Source organism: Ictidomys tridecemlineatus, chromosome 11 (assembly GCF_052094955.1).
Source record: "Ictidomys tridecemlineatus isolate mIctTri1 chromosome 11, mIctTri1.hap1, whole genome shotgun sequence".
Taxonomy (NCBI): Eukaryota; Metazoa; Chordata; class Mammalia; order Rodentia; family Sciuridae; genus Ictidomys; species Ictidomys tridecemlineatus.
In genome coordinates, this window is record NC_135487.1 from 45,403,606 (window position 1) to 45,425,389 (window position 21,784).

Sequence of the window (21,784 nt, forward strand, 5' to 3'; positions counted from 1 at the left end):
TCAGTGATAACTACCAATTTGATGAACCTTAAACACCTATTTTCAGCCTTCCAGGAAGATCAATATTCAGATTGTGCCATTTTTTTTCTAGTGTGCAGTCTAATATGGGAGAGAGAGACAATTTTGCAGATAGTCTTAATGCAATCAGTGCTAGGTCGCAATGGAAACACAGTAGAGGGACAAATAATACAATCTTGGATGGATTCTCAAAGCATTTGATATCCAAAGTGATTAAGATTAGCCAAAATTAAGAAAGGTAAAGGTGTGTCAGATATGCATGACCATGGACTGAGTATGACACTGGGAACAGGACCATTCGGGAAACTAAAAATGACTCTCAGCCAGAGAATGGGAAAACTGTGGTGAATTTGTGCTGTGTGTCCTCACTTGCCTGGGATGTACACCCTAGTTGGGTTTTTTGGTTTTCTCTGAAATTTCCTTAAAGTTCTTAGAACTCTCAGGAAATTAACATCTCTAGCATTCTGTGCTCCAATAAATCTTCGTATATATAACCACATTAAAAACTGTCTTATGTTACTTTTTTGTTTCCTTTGATATATCTATTTTCTCATCTCCCTCTGAGCTTTGCAGAGAAGGAGACCTAGCCCTCACCTCTCTCTCTGAAGTGCCATATTGGGTGCTGGCAAAAATTTGAAAGTTAACGAGACACTCCACAAACAGATTTCTGAGTGGTTTTGCCCCTAAATATACAAAGAGGGCAGAGTTTGGGCCTAATATTTGTTTTTAATTTCAAAGTTTAAATTAAAATTTTAATTTTTATCTCAATTTGAGGTTGAGTTGAACAAAGCTGAGCTGGGTTGATTATTTGAAATTTTTCCATTTTGTTCAAATCATAGTCATCAAATTAGAGCTGAAGGTCCATCTTATTGTCTCTCTATTGTTCTTTATAGGGACTTGAAGCAAGTTTTCATTTGCACATGTTTTCATTGGTATCTTCTTTCTCAAAAGTAGCTGGAAGATGATGTTAATTTTGATGCTAATGAAGACAATAAGAACAAAAATTACTACTTTTATTGGGCATGTGTTATGCGAATTAACAGCATTTAATCTTTTAATGAATCTATGGGCAAATTCTATAATTATCCTCCTTAACAGATGAAGAAAATAAAGAGCAGGGAGGATATCTTCCTAGTGAGTGATGACATCACCATGTCTGATCAACCATGCTCGGTAATGCATGACAGCAGGAAATCAAAAGTCTGCAAGAGTTTTTAGAAGGTGATTTCCTCTCCCTCCCATCTGGAGCCAGGCTCACACTTGAAGTGAGCTCCTTGGTTCTCTGCCTGAAGTCCACTCCCCACAGCCTTTGTCTACCTGGTGGATTTCTCCCCATATGCCAGGACTCACAATTTAAGATCTTCAATGAAGCATCCTTAATATTGCCAAGTAGAACAGCCCTCTTCTTCAGTCATTGCTCATAATGTCTTAGATTTCACCTGTGAAAATCACCAAGCATGCAGAGGGTCTGTCCCTAGAGGCCATCAGTATAGTTGTTAAGGGCATGGACTCTGGAGCTGATTGGGTTCAGATGCCAGCTCTACTCATATATCTGGGTGATTCTGGGGTGCTTTTCTTTCTGAAAGATTGTTCATTCCTTGAGGCCCAAGTGATGATACAAACTATGAATGTCTTAAATCACCAAAAGATTTATTTTCTAATTTGTTCATGTGGTTATTTACATGGAAGAATATTCTCAAGATATTTGATGGATAGTCCAGAGCCCTAAAATTAACCATAAAGGGACCTAATAGCCAAACAGATTTGAAATGTCAGGTTTTTAACATTAATACCAAGTGTGACTGTATCCTCCTCTTGAAGAGCTGGCATTGTTTCTGCCAGTTTCTGGATCTTCAAAGCTGAAGAGTGTTGAGAACTTAATTTTAAAGGCCATCTTTCTATTTGTTTCTTTTTCTTTTCCATTTGCTCCTTTGCTTTCTTCTTTAGAGGTAAGACATCTTGACTGCTATGAAATCTTCAGGTCTTTCCTGTTGGTTTACCAATTCTTTTTATGTGTTGCCTCCTTTCCTTGTTAGAAAGCCTTAATTTGATTCTCTCCTCTTTGTATCAGAAAGAGATGGCTCTGTGTTAAAATTCTCAGCTCCAAGTGCTCAGTGAGTGTGCAGCTCCTGGAGTGCCAAACAGTTAGCATCATATCTGAGAAGGGCGCTGACTTCATGTGACTTCCACTCAAGGGCTGTTAACATGATGCAGCCTGGATCACCAGAAGAACCCAGGGAGATCTGAGAAAGGGCAAGAATGCTCCCAACTGCACTATGGGAGACCAGTGGCACCATTTCTAGACCATAAACCAAACGGATAGGGTAAGAAGATGAGAAGCTTGAAGTCTGCCAAATACTCCAAGGGCTTTTAAGTATCAAATGCCTGCAGCTGGTGTCACTGAGCAAAATCAGAGCCATTTGGGATATTTAACATGAGGAAAATTACCGTGCCTTTCTGTATGTCTAACAGTTATCAATGACTCATGAAAGATACAGGTAAAGAATATTTGTTGAGTGCTTATAGTATGTTAGGCACTGTGCTGAACTATAGCATAGTGTAGTTGTTATAGAGAATATGTAAAGATAACTCTAGTTTATCAAGAAAAGATTTATTTTCTAATTATTTATGTGGTTATTTATATGGAAGAATATTCTCAAGATATTCGTTGGATATTCCAGAGCCCCCAAATTAATCATAAGGGGTCTAATAACCAAACAGATTTGAAATGCACTGGGCCACTTGGTAGGAGTCATTTGAGTCTGCCCCTTTCATATCCTCTGCCAGGAATCCTGCATTGTCTCTTCCAGGCAGAGAAACCATAAATGAACATTTATAAATATGACAACTTTCTTGCCCTTGCTTCTTTATTTCTACCAACCAGTTGATGTAGACAGTTTTGTGCTTGTCTTTAGTAGTAGATCTCAGGCTTACTGATATTTGCACTTTAGGCAACTTTGGATCAGTTCAGTGCTCAATTTCACAAATAGCAGTCTAGGACGCCTTTAGGACTGAGGAATTGAAGATAATGACTAAGATCAAGCCAGTATCAGTATGGCTTAATACTGAAAAAAGGTGTTTTAATATTTGAGCTTGAAAAAGAGTTGGGAAAAGTTTCTTTTCTAAATCAGACTGAATAGGTGCATATGTCCTCAATCTCTTATGGTTATACTAGGACCTAGCTATTATTGGGAATAGATTTTGACGTCAATAACTGCCTATATATACTATAGTAGGTCTCACCGAAAAAAAAAACAGCACCAAGGTGTGGGACCTGGAAACCAGGAATTTGAAAGAACTAGAGGGTGAGCAAATCACTGAGTGTTCAGATGGTCAGAGCCAAAAGTCTAAGGTCAGGCCTTGGGTCCAAGAAGCCATAGTAAGTCAGAAATAACTGAGTCAGTAACCCAAATTACTAGAATGGAGAAGGAGCTATTGCAAAGACAAGGGCAAACCCAAGGGACTTGTCTGGGATGTTTTGAGGGTGTCTCTCCATCACAAGGAAGCCCCATTTCAATGACTTTTAGCCGTATGGACTATCACCAAAAACAGCAGGAACAGACAAAAGATCAGTGGAAACCCTTGACCCTATAGTTCTGGCACTTAGCAAAAGAATCTAAGGCAGGTTTAGATTACTGTTTTCCTCTGTGTCCCTTGATACTATGTGCTTTACAGACAGCCTATAGTATATTTTATTATATTTCTCTACATTGTATTAATTAGATATTTAGTAAGCCCTCCATGGATTTCTCTGTTCTGCTGGACTCTCCATGAAGAGACAATGTCTTTGCCTGACACGTAAAAAGAGCTTTGTATTTGTTGAGGGAGAGGGGAGCAAGGACAAAAATGACTTCTTCATTCCTGTTGTTCTTCACATGGGAGTGCCCTCAGCTGGGAGCATTGCACCACAAAGCTCTAGCAGGGATGCATGTTGTGCACAGCTGTCTCTCACAGCCGCTGCCCACAGATCTTCCCATCTGGAGCATTCTTGCCTCTCTACACTGACACTTGCCTTTGCTACCTCTTCTTTCTCTGCTCCCATTCAGACTCCTCATCCCTCTGACACATGCTTTCTTTAGCCTTCTTAATGTAGGCTGGCTCCTTTTAGGAATCTACAGCCCTTTTGTCTTTTCATGATTATTTTTCATGGCTTATTCTTGCTCATCTTAGACTGACTTTTAGCTGAATTTCATGTCTTGAGAGAGCATCCCATTCTCCTTTTTCTTTGACATATCCAGACTGCCTCAACTTTCTCCAGATCAACCTTACAGAAAACCAGAGGCAGCTACATCTTTGCTCTATGAAGTTCTGTGTTGTATGGCCTCTTCCTCTGCTTTTATTTTTATATTTTGTTCCTTTATTAAGAAAAGGAATGGGATGGGATTTGGATCAGTGATAGAACACTTGACTAGCATGCACAAGGGCCTAGGTTTGATCCCCAGCATACCAAAAAACCAAACAACTCGATATGGTGTCACATGCCTATAATCCCAGCAGCTTGGGAGACCTGAAGCAGGAGGATCACAAGTTCAAAGTCAGCCTCAGTAACTTAATGAGCCTTAGGCAAACTAAGGAGACCCTGTCTCAAAATAAAAAATAAACAGGAATGGGGGTGTGGCTCAGTGGTTAAGTTCCTCTGGGTTCAATTCCTGGTACAAAAAAAAAAAAAGACAAGATAAACATAGAAAAATCAAATACTATCTCAAAATCATTGCACCTTTCCACATAGTGTAATTAGCCTTTGCAGTATTTTATAAATATCTTTTGGTGAGTGGGCCTGAATAAGTCTATAGTTAGCAAGTATAGACTTGAATTGATCAGGGCAGGTTTTGGACTTCTGCCCTTTTTCTTCCTAAGGGTATGACCTCAAATGAGTTACTCAAACTTTTCAGAGCCTCGGTGGTGTTTTTTTCTATCCCAAGAGTATGTTCACAGGTTTATTCTGATATTCAGTAACCTATACAAAAATCCTATGCACAGTGCCTTACTTGTAACAGAGCCTTAATAAGCTGTGACTTTGTTTTCTTTCTTTCCCTGTTCCTTTCCCATCTTCTCTCACATTGCTTCTAATTAGTATTTTTCTTATTTTTTAGGGGACAAATCAAAATCCATGAATCCAGGGGCACCACCACAATCTTGAAATATTTTGGTGGCAACTTGAGGATCTTTTGTTTTTGACTCTTAGATCTTTCTCTTAGGGGCATGGGAAAACTCCCTCAACTTGATTATTTATTCAGTTCTTTCATGCTGCCTATATTGTCATGGCCACGTTTGAACCATGTTATCGGCAAGTCTAACTGAAAAGGCAATTTAATATTGGTCTGCGTTGCATCATTGCATATATTATTTCAGTCTGTCATGGACCTGTCAGCAAGTCTTGATGAAGTACAGAACCAATAGTAACGAGCCTGAAATCTGACAGCTCTTTAACAGAAGCAACTTCGCTTGATTCAGTGGTATTTCTTCAGAAATCAGGCCCTCTTGGTTTCTTTGTTGACGCAATTAGCAATCCAGTCCCAGTTATTGTATCTCCCCAAGAGCTGTATCTTCAGTGCTGGTAATACAGGCTCTTGCATGGCGAGGAAAAACAGAGCCATCATAGGCCTGGGATGTACCAAAGGCCACAGCCAGGAATATTTTGGTAATTTATCCCTGTTCTCAGCTCTAATTATTCTGTTATTCACTAGCTTGTTCGATTGAGACTCTCCAGGTTCTGCATTCCTCAAGCAAAGAACAAAAGGTTTCCCTTGAAAGTGGGGCTTGGCAATGTCAAAGCTGTGAGCTGTGTATAAATAATGCAGCAGTGCCGACTTCGTTTTCATCAAGTCTTGTTGGAGAAATACATGGGCATGACCAGCCCTGGAACTCAGCAGACTGCTTGTGCTTTTGATGTGTGCCTTGCTCTGGATAAACAGGAGAACCACAAGTTCCTCTTGTTCCTGCTGAGGCTGGTTCATGTTCTCTTCATATGGCTGGGGTCTTTGTGACATTTTTGCTTTGATTTTTTTTTCTTTTCCATTTGTTTGTTTCCAGAGTTTTCAGGCTTTTACCTGCCTAGGAGAACTCTGATATGTTCATAATATATTCTGAATAAATGCTTTTAAAAATGGTAATAATTATGATAATTACCATATATTCATCATCAAAAATGAGGCATTAAAATTCCCTCCTTTCAATTCTCCTCAAAATAGAGTGAACTAACTGAAAAAATTGTGTCTTTGTTGTTGTTGTTATAATTAGTTCAATTCATTTTACACAAATGGAGCACAACTTTTCATTTTTCTGGTTTTACACCATGTAGAGATGTACCACATATGCAATCGTACATGTACCTAGGGTAATGATGTTCATCTCATTCCACCATCTATTCTGCCCCCATTCCCCCTCTCCCTCCATCCCTCCCCTTTTCCCAATTAAATTTTCTCTATTCTCCTCCCCTCCATTATGAATCAGCATCCACTTATCAAAAAGAACATTTTTCCTTTGTTTTTTTTGGGATTGCTGACTTCACTTAGCATGATATTCTCCATCTCTGACCATTTACCTGCAGATGCCATGATTTTATTCTCTTTTAATGCTGAGTAATATTCCACTGTGCATATTTACCACAGTTTCTTTATCCATTCATCTATTAAAAGGCATCTAGGTTGCTTCCACAATTCAATTTTGTGAATTGAGCTGCTATAAACATTTATGTGGCTGCATCACTGTAGTCAGTCATCTTTATAGTAGCTGAAAATCCAGGCCTTGTAATGCAAGTTGTTAAAAAATAATTAGGAACTTGAAAGCTTCCTTCTTACCTGAGATCCGAAGGTTTTTATTCATCCACTTAATAAACGTGCTTTGAACTCTCCAAATTTTCCAGAGAAAAACTGTGCCTTGGATCAGGGAAAACAGGTTGAATAAGGCAGTTACGGTCTCTGCTATGCGAGGTTGCAATCAGACCTGATAAACTAAAATTTCCAGAAGGCCAGATGGAACATCAAGAAATGATACAAAATAATGACACTTTAATGAGGTAGACCTTTCAGTGCCTCCTGGCCTTCCTCACTCATATACACAAGCCCACAGTTCTGGACCCCTCCCATCTGCCACATCCTTTCATCAACATGGGCTGTTAGAAGGCTGAATTTCAAGCAAACCATGTATAAGATGGGTGGCTTTAGTAGCCACATCCAGTGATAAGATCATGAATTCTTGATTGGGGTACAGTTTTGCCCTGCATGCTTGCTAGGGCTGGGCCAGAACAAGGGGAAAATTAAAAAACAAAAAACAAAAAACAAACAAAAAAATCAACCTTATCTGAGTTCAAGTTGCCATTCTAAAAATTAGAATTTCTTCTTTAACTTCTTGGTGATTCTTCCTTATATCGTTATGTGATGGGTCTCTTTATCCCTGCTTACTTTTGGTTTTGAAGTCTACTTTGTCTGATATTAATATAACCCTTTCAACTTTTCTGATATTGGTATTTACGTAGGATGCCCTTTTTCATCCTTTTATTCTTAAACCTATCATGTGTTTTTATGTTTAACAGAAGTTTCTTTTAGACAGTGCATAGGTGGGTTTTATTTTAAATTTTTGTCTAGCCTTATAATCTTTAGCTTTACTTTGGAATTTTCTTTTTTTATTATTTTGCAGTGAAGCAGACCAGGTACCCCCCCCACACACACAAAAGACCCCTGCCATAATTAAGCTTCCCGTCTTGTCAGAAAGATTTTTACAAAAAATGTCACAGAATATCAACAGGATTTCCGCAGAGAGCTCAATGTGGTTTGAAGCTTCCTTTCTTGTAAATAAATGCCAGGTTTGCAGACAAAACATGTGAAACCTCTGTCTAGCCTAAGAATATGGGACAAAGAGTAATTGTTATGTTCCCACCCACTCCCACTGTCATGTGACCACCCCACTGAATATTAATCTAAAAGAATTTCCAGTCCCAGGGTCCAGAGATTTTTAAGCATTAGCTCCTCTGGACCAATGTAACTTAAATAAAACTGCTTCCAGAAAAATTTCTTGGGCCTCCAGCCTCATCTGTCCTACATCAGGCAATACTGGATTAAACCCAGGAATGCTCTACCACCGAGTTACATCCCCAGCCCTTTTTAAATTTTTAATGTTTTGTATTCTGAGACAAAGTTTCACTAAGTTACCAGGCCAGCCTTGAACTTGAGATCCTCCTGACTCAGCCTCCCAAGTACCCAGGATTACAGGCCAGGCTGGGCCATTTGTATATAATGGTTAGGTTTTAATCCACCTTCTTGCTATTTCCTTTTTATTTGTTCCATATGTTCTGGGTAATTTTTCTCTTTTCCAGTCTTCTCTAGGTAACTTAAATGTTTATAATAGACAATTTTATCTCTAAATGGTTTATTTTGCTGCATTTTTTGTGTAGGATTTACAATAAGTATATTTAAGTTATTGTAGTCTGCCTTAAAATAATTTCTATACCCCATCACATATAATTTATTTTTATGTGTTCCTGTCATTGGTGCTCTTTTTTGTCATGTTTTGTTTAATGTGTGTTTTAAATCCCCAAACCCATTGATTGTTTTATCAGTTTTTTGAAAGATGAAGATTTCAAGAGGTTATCCTTTAAAGAAGTTTAAAAATGAAAAATCTGCATCTCTCATATTCACTCACTTATTTACCACCTCTGATACTCTTCATTACTTTGTGTGTGCTCACATTTCCAGTCAGTGTTATTTTTCTCTTTTCTGGAGAAGTTTCTTTAACATTTCTTGTAGTGCAAGTTTTTGGAAGTGAATTATCTAGGTGTTTGTCAGGAAGTCTGTATTTCACACTCTTTGTTCAGAAATATTTTTCTCAATACAGAATACTAGGTTGATTTCTTTAATTGTTCTACACAGTAAAGATGTCATTCTATTTTCTTCTAGCTGGCACTGCTTCTTGTGAAAAATTTTCAGACTTTTTTGGTTTTGTCTCTTTTTCTCTCCAATGTATCTTATTTTTAAACCCCTGTTTTTATGATTTTCTTTTCCTTTTATTAAATTAAAAAAATACATTTGATTATGTCACAGTGTGGTTTTCTTTGTGTCACTGCACTTGGCTCTATGGGTGGATAGCTTTTATCAAATTAAGGAAAAAATGCCAATGTTTCTTCAGTTATTTTTTATTTGATGCTGACCTTTCCGGGTTCATGTTTGTGAAGATCTTTGTGTTACTGTCTTCATTTGAAAAATATAGAGCTGTCTTTTCTGGTAAGCTGTTAATGTACGTTGGGTTTGGTCTCATCCTTTGGAGGCTGCTTTTTAAACTGCTGGAGCAGGCCAAAGGGAGTCCTCACACGGGCAGTTCAGCTGCACTTCTGTAAGTCTTCTGGGCTCTCTGTTCAAGACCCCAGGTGATCACTGAAGACTTTGCTCTTTGGCTCTTACCACTCAAGGATTCCCAGACCTTTGGGAACCCAGAACTGTCAACCAATAGCTGTCCATTCTTTACCTAAACTCATGGAGTTTCCCTGTACTTGTGTGTCTGAGTACTCCAGCAAAGATTGAAGGGGTCTGGTGCAGATTTGGGGAGCTCTATTTCTGCATAGCTACCTCCTCTTTGGAAGAATGTGCCACCACAGCTTTCCTTGGGGTCTCTCTCCCTGCAGTGGTCTGGCATGCATCTCATTCTAGCCAAAAAGCCTGGGGATCTTGGACCCACCTCATTGGCTTTCTGGTCTCCTGTGCAGTCATTTCACACATCCCAGTTCCTCTTCTAGAACTGGGGTAAAATGCAATCTCTGTTCTTCCATCGTGGTCATAGGCAGAAGCTTCTGTCCTACTTCAGCAAGGATTATCAACGTTATGTGTTTAACCTCACCAAATAGTTTGCATTCTTCAATGTACACTGTCATTTTCTCTCCTTTATTAAAATACTGGGGTGAAATAGATTCATATATGTTCCATTATTGAAACATGCATGCCCTTTGCTCATGATGTATTTTTCTCACATTTTAAAAATGTCATTTTAGTCATTTCTTGGGGAGCTTCTATGCTGAATTCATCATATAAGAATAGCCTGTTTTTTGTTTTTGTTTGTTTTTTTGTTGTTGTTATTGTTTGTTTGTTTGTTTCTCATGCTGTCTTTGTTCAGATTTTACTGCATGTTACTCCAACCCTATAAATAAAGTGGGGAGCATGCTTTCTTCTGGATTCCTAAATACTTTTAAGCAATCTGTTCTTTGAGTGTTTGCTAGGACTTTCTAGTACAGCCATCTGGTCTTAAAGTTTTATTTGTTTTCTTTAAAGGTCATAAGTTTATTAAGGTTTTCTAGAGTCTGTTTTGGTAGATTCTGCTTTTCTAGTGAAGTGTCCGTCCATCTAAATTTCTAGGTTTACTATCATAATGTTCATGTTATCCTTTTATTTTCTACTAAAGTCTGCATCATCTGTGGTCATGGCACCCATTCCCAATTTATAATATTTGTCATTTTTGCCTTTTCATTTCCCCTTTTCTCAATTTTGCCAGAAGTTTTTCTGTTTCGTTTATCTTTTTGTGAAACCATGTTTCTGACTCTGTCGATTAACTAAATTTTACCTTCCATTTTGTGTTTTGTTTTTTTTGTTTTTTTTTTTTTTGGTCTGCTTTTATCTTTATTACTCCTTCTAAATCTTCTATTCAGTTTAATCTATTACTATTTTTCACAATTTTCTAAGTTGGCTGCTTAGGTTATTAATTTTCAGACTTCCCCTTTTTCCAATAAAAACTTTTAAAACCCTGACTTTTCTTTTAAAGACTACTCAAGCCATGTAGTCTCTTCTTATAAAATATCCTTCTTTTCCTTCTCCTGTGTGGATATATAAAATATTAGTTTATTGGTTGCATTTTGCCCTTTAATTCCACAGAAGCAAAATTATTATTCTTATGATTCACATGATGGTCAGATTCTGAATATAGGAGAAAATATTTAAATAGACTTATCTTTTTTTCAAGGGCTTCATTTATTTCAAAAGGCTCTTGTTTTATATTTCACACTATATTGTTTGGTTTAAGAAATTTTATGAATGGTAGTATTTTTCTTGAGTTGAGCATTTTGTCATTATATGGTATGCTTATCTTATATAATATTTTTGATCTTGCATGCTACTTTGATATTGATATTGTCACATTTTAAAACTTTGGTTTTCATTGTTTCTTTGTGCACCTTAAAAAAATTTCCACTTTAAAAAATCTGTATCATAAACCAGATATAACTTAATTTTAATCCATTGTAATCATTCTCATTTTTTAACTATTTGTGAAATTCAGCCCATTGACATTTGAAATAATGGATTTTATACCCTTTTATTTTTGTTTTCTATTCATATCAAATCACTCCCCTACTTGTTTTCCTTTTTGATTAGTTTAGCTTCACTGGCTTGTGAATTTTCCCTCTATTTCCTTTGTCCCTTTTATTTTGAGGGTTCAACTGAAATTTTCATTTCCATTAGTGATTGCTTTATCATTTCTTATAACCAACTTTAAGTCTATGTACTGCCCAAACATACATTTGTATACCAAGGTATTCTGTGTATTCTGCTATGATTTGACTATATCCCCCAAAGTTCGTGTGTTGAAAACTAAATTCCCTATGCAACTGTATTGGGAGCTGGAGCCTAATAAGAGGTAATTTGATCTGATGGGCTCTGCCCTTATGATAGATGAATGTTGTCATGTCAGGAGTAGGTTTGTATTGTAAAAAATGGGCCGATAAAAGCAAGTTCTATCAAGTTTTTTTCAGTTATTTATATATCCTAGAGATTAGTACTCTATCTGATGTGTGTGTGATAAAAATTTGCTCCCATTCTGTAAGCTATCTCTACACCAAAAAAAAAAAAAACCACAAATAACCCAGTCAATAATAAATGGGCTATAGAACTGAACAGACACTTCTCAGAAGATGATACACAACTGATCAACAAATATATGAAAAAATGTTCAACATCTCTAGCAATTAGAGAAGTGCAAATCAAAACTACTCTATTATTTCATCTTACTCCAGTCAGAATGACAGTTATTAAGAACACAAACAACAACAAATATTGGTGAGGATGTAGGGGAAAAGGCATACTCATACATTGCTGGTTGGACTGCAAGTTGGTACAACCAATCTGGAAAGCAGTATGGAGATCCTTGGAAGACTTGGAATGAAACCACCATTTGACCCAGCTACCCCACTCCTTGATTTATACCCTAAGGACTTAAAATCAACATACTACAGTGATGTAGCCACATTAATGTTTATAGTAGCTCAATTCACAATAATTAAACTGAGATCTGAGAAATTGTGGTACATATACACAATAGAATATTACTCAGCATTAAAAGAGAATAAAATCAAGGTATTTGCAGATAAATGGATGGAGATTGAGAATGTCAGATAAAAACCAAAGATTGAGAATATCATAATAAAACCCAAAAAACCAAAGGTTGAAGTTTTCTCTGATATGTGGATGCTGATCCATAAAAGGAGTAGGGATGGGGAGCATTGGAGGAATGGAGGGGAAGGAGGGGAAGGAAGGAAGAATGGTAGGAAAGGTGGTGGAATCATCATTACCCTAAGTACATGTATGAAGACATGAATGGTGTGACTCTACTTTGTGTAACACCAGAGAAATGAAAAATTGTGCTCTATATGTATAATATGAGTTGTAATTCATTATGCTGTCATATATAACAAATTAAATAAATAAATCAAATAAATAAATTTAAAAAAACAAAACAATTACACACACACACACACACACACACACACATGCACACATAAAGCAAGCTCTGCCATGTTTTCTTCCTTGCTCTCTCATATTTTCTTGTCCTTCTGCCTTCTGCCATGGGATAATGCAGCAAAAAGGCCCTCACCAGCTGCCAGCATCTTGATATTGGATTTTCCACCTTCCAGAACTGTGAGAAATAAAATTTTTTTCTGTATAAATTACCTGGTCTATTGTATTCTCTTAGAGCAACATAAAAAAGACTGACATATCCCTTCCTTTGACTCTATTTTTTTGTTTCCAGTCTTTGCTTAAGTTTTTCTTATATCAGGCCTATTGTATTTCAAGAATACTCAATATTATAAATCCCACTTACATTTTATCATCATTCATTAAATATATGTATGCATATGTGTATTTACACATATGCACCTATGATATGTTCAAGCATAAATTGCATACATGCTTGCATTTAGTGTACATGTACACATATACATGTGTGTATATATACACACATATGTGTATGACAGAGAGACTGAATGGATATGAATATATGTCTGTGTCCACTGGTTCCTCCAGTCTTTGAATTTCCATATGTTGAGATAGCTGCTCTGAATTAAGTGCTATTAAGTTATGTTCCTTCTCAAGTATTGTCCTTAGAGAGTATCTGTGGGATGTTTACTTTTTAAATCTTTGAATGTTGAAAATGTTTTTAGTTTTTTTTGACAGCTGAATAATATTTTGTCTGGGTATAGGATTCTCAAGTCAGTTTTTCTTAATGATCTGTATTTTATTCTGATGTCTATATTCCAGAGTCATAGATGAAAAATCCTTAGCTCTTCTGAATCCTTTGCCTTTGCAAGTGTTTTATTCTTTCTTTCTGTATGAGAACTTGTATAATGTTCTGTTGATTCTTGACATGCAAGTATTTCTTTGATTTACTTCCTGGACTTAATGAGACTTTTAATCTCAGGTTTAAGTCTTACTTTAGCTCAGTGTAATAAAATGCCAATGTTGTATTCTTTTACTTAGAGTATCTCCCTCATCTGTCCTGTTCTTCTTATTTCTTTTCATTTTTTAATCCCTCAGAATTCCTGTTATTCTTCCATTAGAATGCTGGATCTGTCCCCTGAGCCTTTTATCTTTTCCCTCCATATTTCATCTCTTTGTGTCTTTACTATTTGTAGGAAGGCATTTTATTCTCTTGGTCTTCTAGAACATTGAGTTAATTTTAATCAGTGCCATTTTTTTTAGTTCTTCTGTGGAAATGTTGCTTTAAATTTAAATTCAAAACCTGTGTTTTTAGTTCTTTAAATTTTTTGTTGAATTCTTTTTCCATTTTCTCATAGCTTTCATCACTGATATTTTCTTCCAGTATTTTCATCATTTTTACTTCCATGGGTCCTGCCTCTTGTGAGATCTTCACTCAGGGAACTCCTCTCCTTAAGTTAGGTATTATTTTTGCCTTGCCTGCTCATGAGTCTCTGTTCTTTTGACCCTTTTATAGATTTGTAGGGTCTCTTTGGCATTAAGAAATCTGAAAGCGGAAGAAAGCAAGCAGTTGCTGTTCTGGCCTTCTGGCTGACCAGCCATGGATGGTGCCTTCCATCCTCTGAGAGGTCCCTGGGCAGAAGTAGAACTCTTATTTGCCCTCTTATCTTGGAAGCACCTCAGTTTTCCAGTACAGCCCCCGAGTCTCTGAAGCATTTATGTCTAATACTATAAAGCTCCTGGGGGGAGAGGGCATGATGGGATGGCAGGTAGGGCTTACCTGAAGGTGAATAGCTATCCTGGGAGGGCAACTCACCAGTAGAACACCAGATTGGACCCGAGTGCTCATTGTTATGCTCCATGTGTCTCAGGTCCTCCTCAGGCGACCAATGGGCTATCCCAGCATGATCTTCTCATGGAAGTGCCAGGGATACAAGAGATCAAGCAACATACATTAAAGCCTCTTGAGGCCTAGACTACAAATGGTGTGCAGTCTCTTTTGCCTTATTTTTTTTGGCTAAACTCAGTCATGAATCAGAACCTAATCCAGAGTTAAGGAACAGTGCAGGGAACAGGAGCAGATATGTTCTGATAGATACATGGCAAAAGATGCAGAAATATGAAGGTAGGAACATCCGGGCCATGAACATAACTTCCTTCAGCTGTGAAGAATAACAGTGCAATATTTCCAATTTATAGTGGTGCCTCAAAGGAGAGAGCCATGAGTGTAACTTAGAGGAAGGGGGTAAATTTTCACAGAGGCATAACATTGGAACTGTTTCATAAAGGTGACTTGGAGTTTGCCAAGTGGACAAAGATGAGTAAAAGGAACAATAATTAAGATGGAATTAACAGTCAAAGTAGAGGTGCAGAAGGCATTTAAGGAGTAAAGAGTTGTCCTGTGTGCTTAAGTCATTGGAAATAATCCTTCTCCACTGTCAAAGTTTTGCTCTTCCCCATGACGAACACAGTTCCAAAAGAGTTGGCATTTCAGATAGTGTGCCAGGAAGCATTAGACACTGTGTATTCCTCAGAGCAGGCTGCATGGTGGGCTGCCATCTCCAGACATTGGGGGAAAAAATGGTCTTGCTTAGACAATCATTTTAAATACATATGATTATAATATATGTGTACATATATATGTAATTATATGTATTATATGTAATATATATGGTTGGTAATATATATAAATGTTGTTTATTAGCTCTCTTTTAATATGTGAGTTGCCATTAAGCACAGCTCAATGTGTTCTGCCATCTATGCCCCTTTGAAGAAAATCATTAATGATAAATACCATTCCTTGATTTCAATTTAGTCCTTAGTAAATGTCACGTCCTCTGTGGAACCTTCCTTTTTCTCCCCTACTACCCCACCATCCCACCTCTGCCACCAGATTACAGCAGATTCTTCTGCAGAATGCTTCCATTTCTTTCTTTGTGTCCTCTGGAATATTTATGGTTATTTGTTAGTATAAGTTTTTAGGTGTGATTGTTTGGTCAATGTCTGTCGCCTCAATTAAACTTTCAGCTTCTGTGAGAGCAGAAGCCCTTACCTTTTGCATACCACTGGTCCCTAGAGCCTAATAGAGTAAGTGCCAGGATCATCTTAACTGAATACTGAATAGTGGATGAGTAGGTGGGTGAACTGTGTGAATGCCTGAATGCATTGGCCCTGAAATAGCCTTGGTTTGTCTTTAAAACTGTGACTGTGGCCTCCCCACAGTTACCATTTGCTTGCGGTGAGGTGGGCAAACCATATTAATTTAATGCTTCCATTTGATCTCTATTCATTGTGGTTCAACATGTGCCTACATGACTCTGTTCTGTTGATACTGAGATGAGTAGGACTGGTTGTGCACTAAAGGAGTTGCTGGTTTACCAGGAGAAAAGGAATAGTGAACAGGCAAAGATAATTACTTTGTTAGATATAAGACGAGGGTATGTCCAGGTTGGCGCTTGGAGGAGGGGCTTTGGACCAGAATGTCTTGCATTGGAAAAGTGAAAATCCTAGCTGACCTGTGAAGCTAACTAGGAGTTAGATGCATAGTAGAGAATATCATCCCAGAAACAAATGGAAGTGAGGAATTGAGACCAAATAAATGAAACTTCAAATGATTACTATTGCATAATGAAGAAAGCAACCATGGGAGTGTAGGAGGAGAAACAGGTGGGTGCTGCCTTTTCATGAAGGGTCACTGGAAGGGGTTTAATCAAGGGTTGATATGACATTTTCATTTATAAAGTTTGCTCTGGAAAAATATGGAGAATGGGTTGGAATGTTAGGGTTGTTTATAAGGAATATATATATATATATATATATATGCAGTTTATTACACAGTGTGATAAGATATACTCCATGCTCTGGAAGCTCAGAAAAGGTATACCAAAGTGGAGTTCCAGGTTAGGCTAAAGGAAGAGTTTGAAACATTAAGGAGAAGAACTGGGAAGAATATTCCAAACTGCTGGGGTTAGGTCAGAGTCACAGAATGTGCAAGAGCATGCCATTTATTCCAGAGAAACTCAATGCATCTTTTATTGATGGAATGTAAAATATTAAGGGTGACTTGATGAGAAATAAAGCTAAAAAGGAAAATATCCAGTACTTAATTCTTCCTCCTTTTAAAAATGGTTTTAGACTAAAGTATTTATGTTAGTTATGTATATGAGGCACTTTTTAAAGACATTTTTATTACAGAGAATTTTGAACAGGTACAAAAGTAGACACAGTAGTACAATGGACACCTATCAACCCATTTGTCAGCCCAGCAACTGACAAAACAAAACAGTCCTGTCCTATTCAAAATGCCATTCACTTTCTTTCCAGTATTATTTTGAAATAAATTCAAAATATCACATCATCTGACACCAAAATATTTTAATATATCTCTAAATGACAAGGAGCAATACTTAACTACAACTAACAATGTCATTTCTAAAACATAATAATTCAGTTTAATCAAATAGATAATCAGTATTATAATTTCTACTTTTCTCATAAATGTCATATAAGTATAAATATAAATGTAAATATTCATATACTGAATTTGTTTGATCAGGATCCAAATAAAGGGCTGAGGCTCTTCTGAAAGTGAAAGAAGAAACTACTGGTAAATAACAGGTATACATAGAGACCTTTGCTTTATTTGTTTATTTATTTAATTTTTTTTTTTAGTTGTAGTTGGACACAATGCCTTTATTTTATTTATTTTTATGTGGTGCTAAGGATCAAACCCAGCGCCTCACACGTGCTAGACAAGTGCTCTACCACTGAGCCCACAACCCCAGCCCAGACCTTTGCTTTAAACAGGGATTCATAATTACTTTGGCTTATTTCACTTTCTCAGTACTACTGCAGCTAGCTAGACAGGTATTTTGCAAAATATGAAGGAAACATAGTTCATGTTGTTTCTTTTACTTTCCTGTCATTTTCCTAGGTCTCTCTGCTCCCTGGTATGCAAATGGACATATTCAGCTGAGAAAGGTTGGGATGACAGTTTCTGGAAGATGATTGGTTTGGAAGACTTTGTTGCTGATAATTACAACAAAATAGGTAAAACAATAGAAAATTTGGAAAATGGCCATTTGTATGTGCAAGTAAGAATATTGGTGAAGTTTTGTATTTGTTTGGGTACTGGTTTGGTTTTGTTTGAATTAAAATGTAGGAAGTTAACTCAGTTTTTCTGAGTTGTCTCAACTGAGTCAGTTATGATGGGTAGGTTGTGATGTAGGCCCTCACATTAGGACTTGCATGAAACAAGTGGAGATGCATAGTATATTTCCAGGGAGTAGAAGAGAAATAGTTGAGAGTTAGGTTCAAGGAACAAGTCAAGGCTACTGAAAAGATCAAAATCAGACAAATCAGGGGGAAAAAAAAACAAAACAGAAAATAGAATGTGAACAAGCACTTGCTGAGCAAAGCTTTTGAGTCCCAGACTTCCAGTTCTGTGTGTCACTAACTGTATGGCACAGGTGTGAGTGACTAAGGTGTTTGCCTGGTAAAAAAAAAAAATTACCTAGGTACATACATGATAATGATAGTTGATATTTTAAAGTTTGAGGTTTACAAGGTCATTTCACAGTTAGTAGGTAGTAATTGCAGTTACTTAAATTTCTAGTAAGCTGTCATCAGGTAAGCAATTATTCCTAGTTATGAATTGTTTAACATGCAGGCTAAATATTGTAACAATAAGGGTAGAAAGGATAGGAGGTCATTTCCATCTTGTGTAATAGAGCAGAGGTAAGTAGCTATTAGTGCAGTTTTGCCATTGTCCAAGCAGGACCTCCAACAGTAAGTCCAAACTAACTGCTTCAGATCTTATCCATTCCCAGCCAGTGAGAAAGAAGAATAGAGACCAGGGGAATTATGTACAGTCTTCTGAGGGCAGCATAACCTCCTATCTGACCACTTCCTATTGACCAGCATTCATTCAGAAGGTCCTGGTGTGCTGTAGAAGTGGCTGGAAAATGTAGTGATTGGCTGAATGTGTCCATCTATGTGACCACTAAATCTTGAAAGTTGTACTGTTAAGTATTGACAAACTAGTAGTGTCTGCTACAATTTCTGACCACCTTGATTTCTGAGTCAGTTATTTCATTTCAATGTACCTATCTTGGGTAGAATCCCAGGACTACTCTATGAAAATTCAAGTACATAGAATAGAAACAAAGGATGCAAGTAGCATCTACCCTCCTGATCCTGGTATGTTGTCTATGATCTATTCAACTAATAATAGCAACATCTAGAGAAAAGAACAGAGCCAGGGAGGTATGCAGAAAGAGCTCTGCTAGAATTTCTGTGGCTTTGTTGAAACCATCACAGGATCTGAGGTGGAAAAATGGGGGAGGTGCTTACAACAAGGAAAGAGAGGAGGGAAGCAAACAGCAGTCATTAGTCACCATTTACATTCCATGTTGTTAGGTGATTTATGTATATTACCTTGGTTGACCCCCACAAATCTATTTGTTTCATGATTCCCATGATAGATGGGGAAATTGAGGTCCAGCTCTTTACCCACTATTAAGGTGCCAGGTCTGACTCTTACATGGGACATATTAGACTAAGGGAATGGATGTGGCTATGTGGCTGGCCTCCACTGGGATTCGGCAGTAGTCTGATATGCAGTACCCAGAGCCAACTTGAGCTAGATTGGGACAAGTGTCCATGCCTGGACTGGGGAGGAGTACAGTTGGGTTGCAGTGTGATCAGTTAATGCAACTTTGCAGAGCATAATAAAGTATCAATAATTTAAGTCATATGGTGGTTTGTCTTAAAGTGCTCCATGTTGATACCATTTGGAGCCAGAAACTGGGAAAGCAGCTGAGAAATAGGGCCAAACATTTACCTTCCTGGTATCTGGGGAAACTGTCCATTATTGGTGTGTTAGGACTCCTGCCAGTGGGAGTAGCAGTTTAAACTGCTTCACTCCCATCAAGGTAACTGAACATCCAAACAGGAAAGAGATGCCAAGCCCCTGGAGGACAGAACTGTCCTTACGCCTGAGTGTGTTGGCACAAAGATGTTGTTGATAAGAGTCTGTTGAGGGCTGGGGTTGTGGCTCAGTGGTAGAGCGCTTGCCTAGCATGTTAGAGGCCCTGGGTTCTATCCTCAGAACCAAAAAAAAATTTTTAAAAAAAGAGTCTGCTCACTGAATGTGCATGGTTAAGCACAAAAATTTAGACTAATCGATAGCAAGAATTAAGAGAAACTGCAGCAAAGGGATCCCAGTGCCTCAGTCTGCTAGGCTACCATAGTGACTTAAATAACAGAAACCTACTTCTCACACTTCTGGATTCTGGGAAGTTCAAAATAAAGGTGCTGACAAGGTAGGTTTCATTCTGAGTCCTCTTCTCTTGGCCTGCAGGTGGTTGCCATCTCTGTGTGTGCCCACTTGTCCTTTCTGTGCATCAGGGTAGGGAATGAGCTCTGGTGTCTTTTCTCAATAGGATGCTAATTCTGTTGGATCAGAGCCCCCACTCTTATGACCTCATTTAACCCTAATTACCTTCTTATAGGCCCTGTTTTTTACAGTCATCACATCAGGGGATATGGCTTTCAACATCTGAATTTGGGGTCACAATCCAGTCAGTCACATCCAGGCACTGATGCTTTAGTGGCTAAAATGGGCCTCTAAGTCCTTAGAACCCAATGTGATTGTCTGAAGGCTCTCTGTGAGCTCCCAGCCTTGACGAAGAACTGTTAGACCCCAGCCGGGGAAAGGGCTTTCTGGCCTGGAATGGAAAGCAAATTGGGGCTAACACACTGAACCTGAGAGCTAAGTACCAATGGTGTTAACAAGTCTCATAATGTTGCTTTACCTCCACTGTCCTGTCTGGTAGCAATTAAAAAATAGCTTACCATGAGCCTGGGATTGTAGTTTAATGGTAGAGCACTTGCCTGTGAGTGAATAAATGCTGATTCTCCTCTCCCTTCTGGGTTCTACATACTTGTCTCATGTAGTTCTTACACCTGCTGACCAAAGCACTGTTAGCCTATTGACAGAGGAAGCTCAGAGAGACTTACCTTATCTAAGCTTGCATAGAACCAACAAGTGATGTCAGGATTGAAACCTTCCTAATGTGAGGACCTAGAAGAAACTAATATTTAACTGGAACACACTTTTCCATTTAATTAGTTAAGTGATTTTTAAAGTTAGTATGTCCCCCAAAATTACTTGTTCTTCCCTGAGTTTCCTGAGTTGTGTTAGATATTAGCTTTAGAATAGTACTGGAAATGCTTAACACCTTGATTACTTGTTTATATATCTTGATTCCATACTGGACTGTGAGCTCTTAAGCACAAGAATTTTCATTTATTTACATTTGTCTTTCCAGTACTAGCAGAAAGCATGACATTTTTATAGCTAAATTACTATTTGATTGGTAAGTGGATAAATTTATGATCAAGATCAACCTCCTACTTGGAGGTTGATGCTTCTTGCTTTTAAAAGTTGTGATGAGGGTACTTAATGGCTTCAGCAATCTTTGACAACTTGAGCCTCAAGTCATCTCCTTTTCTGATTATTTTAACACTTTTCTTCATTTCCCCATCTTACATGAGGTACATGTTTCACTAGTATATTAGTTCTGCTAATAGAGCAATACCTACAGAAATTTTCATTTAAAGTCCATAATGTTAATCTAGCAGAAAATTTCCAGGGTAACTTTATTAGATTTTGCCTGTTAAGTTAATGGGTTTTTAATGGATGTGCAAAGGAGACATCATTAACCAGAATATTGCCAAACACGAATTAAAACTCATCCGTTCGTCAAAATTAACTGTGGGAAGCTTCCTTTGATTTCCATTTCCAGGCACTTGAGCTTGGAGTTTCGGTCTGAACCTGAGGCAGAAGACATTTACTCTCAGTTGTGACTTTCAGAAACTCCTCTGGAAGCCACCTCCAGACATTCTTCAACAGTTCTTGGAACTATGAAAAATGAATCTCGGAAGTCTCCCTGTAAAGTGTTAAGCATTTTCAGTGGCCTCATTGCCCGTCAAGATGTGGGCAGTATAGCACAAAACCTTTTAACAGATTTGAGCATTGAGCGTCATGGATTTGAGCATTAATATAATTACCATAA

General features: G+C 37.7%; 1 protein-coding gene across 13 annotated transcripts in view; it reads left to right on the top strand.

The window, feature by feature from the left end:
• Positions 1-21,784, top strand: part of Fggy (FGGY carbohydrate kinase domain containing) — a 400,280-nt gene that overhangs the window by 129,279 nt on the left and 249,217 nt on the right. For all 13 annotated transcript variants that reach the window (XR_013427818.1, XR_013427819.1, XM_078026357.1 and 10 more), the window contains one exon: positions 17,641-17,756. Coding sequence is in view for 11 of the 13 variants with exons in the window: in XM_078026357.1 (XP_077882483.1) it covers positions 17,641-17,756 (116 nt within the window). In the remaining 2 variants the exon portion in view is untranslated. The remainder of the gene's footprint in view (positions 1-17,640; positions 17,757-21,784) is intronic.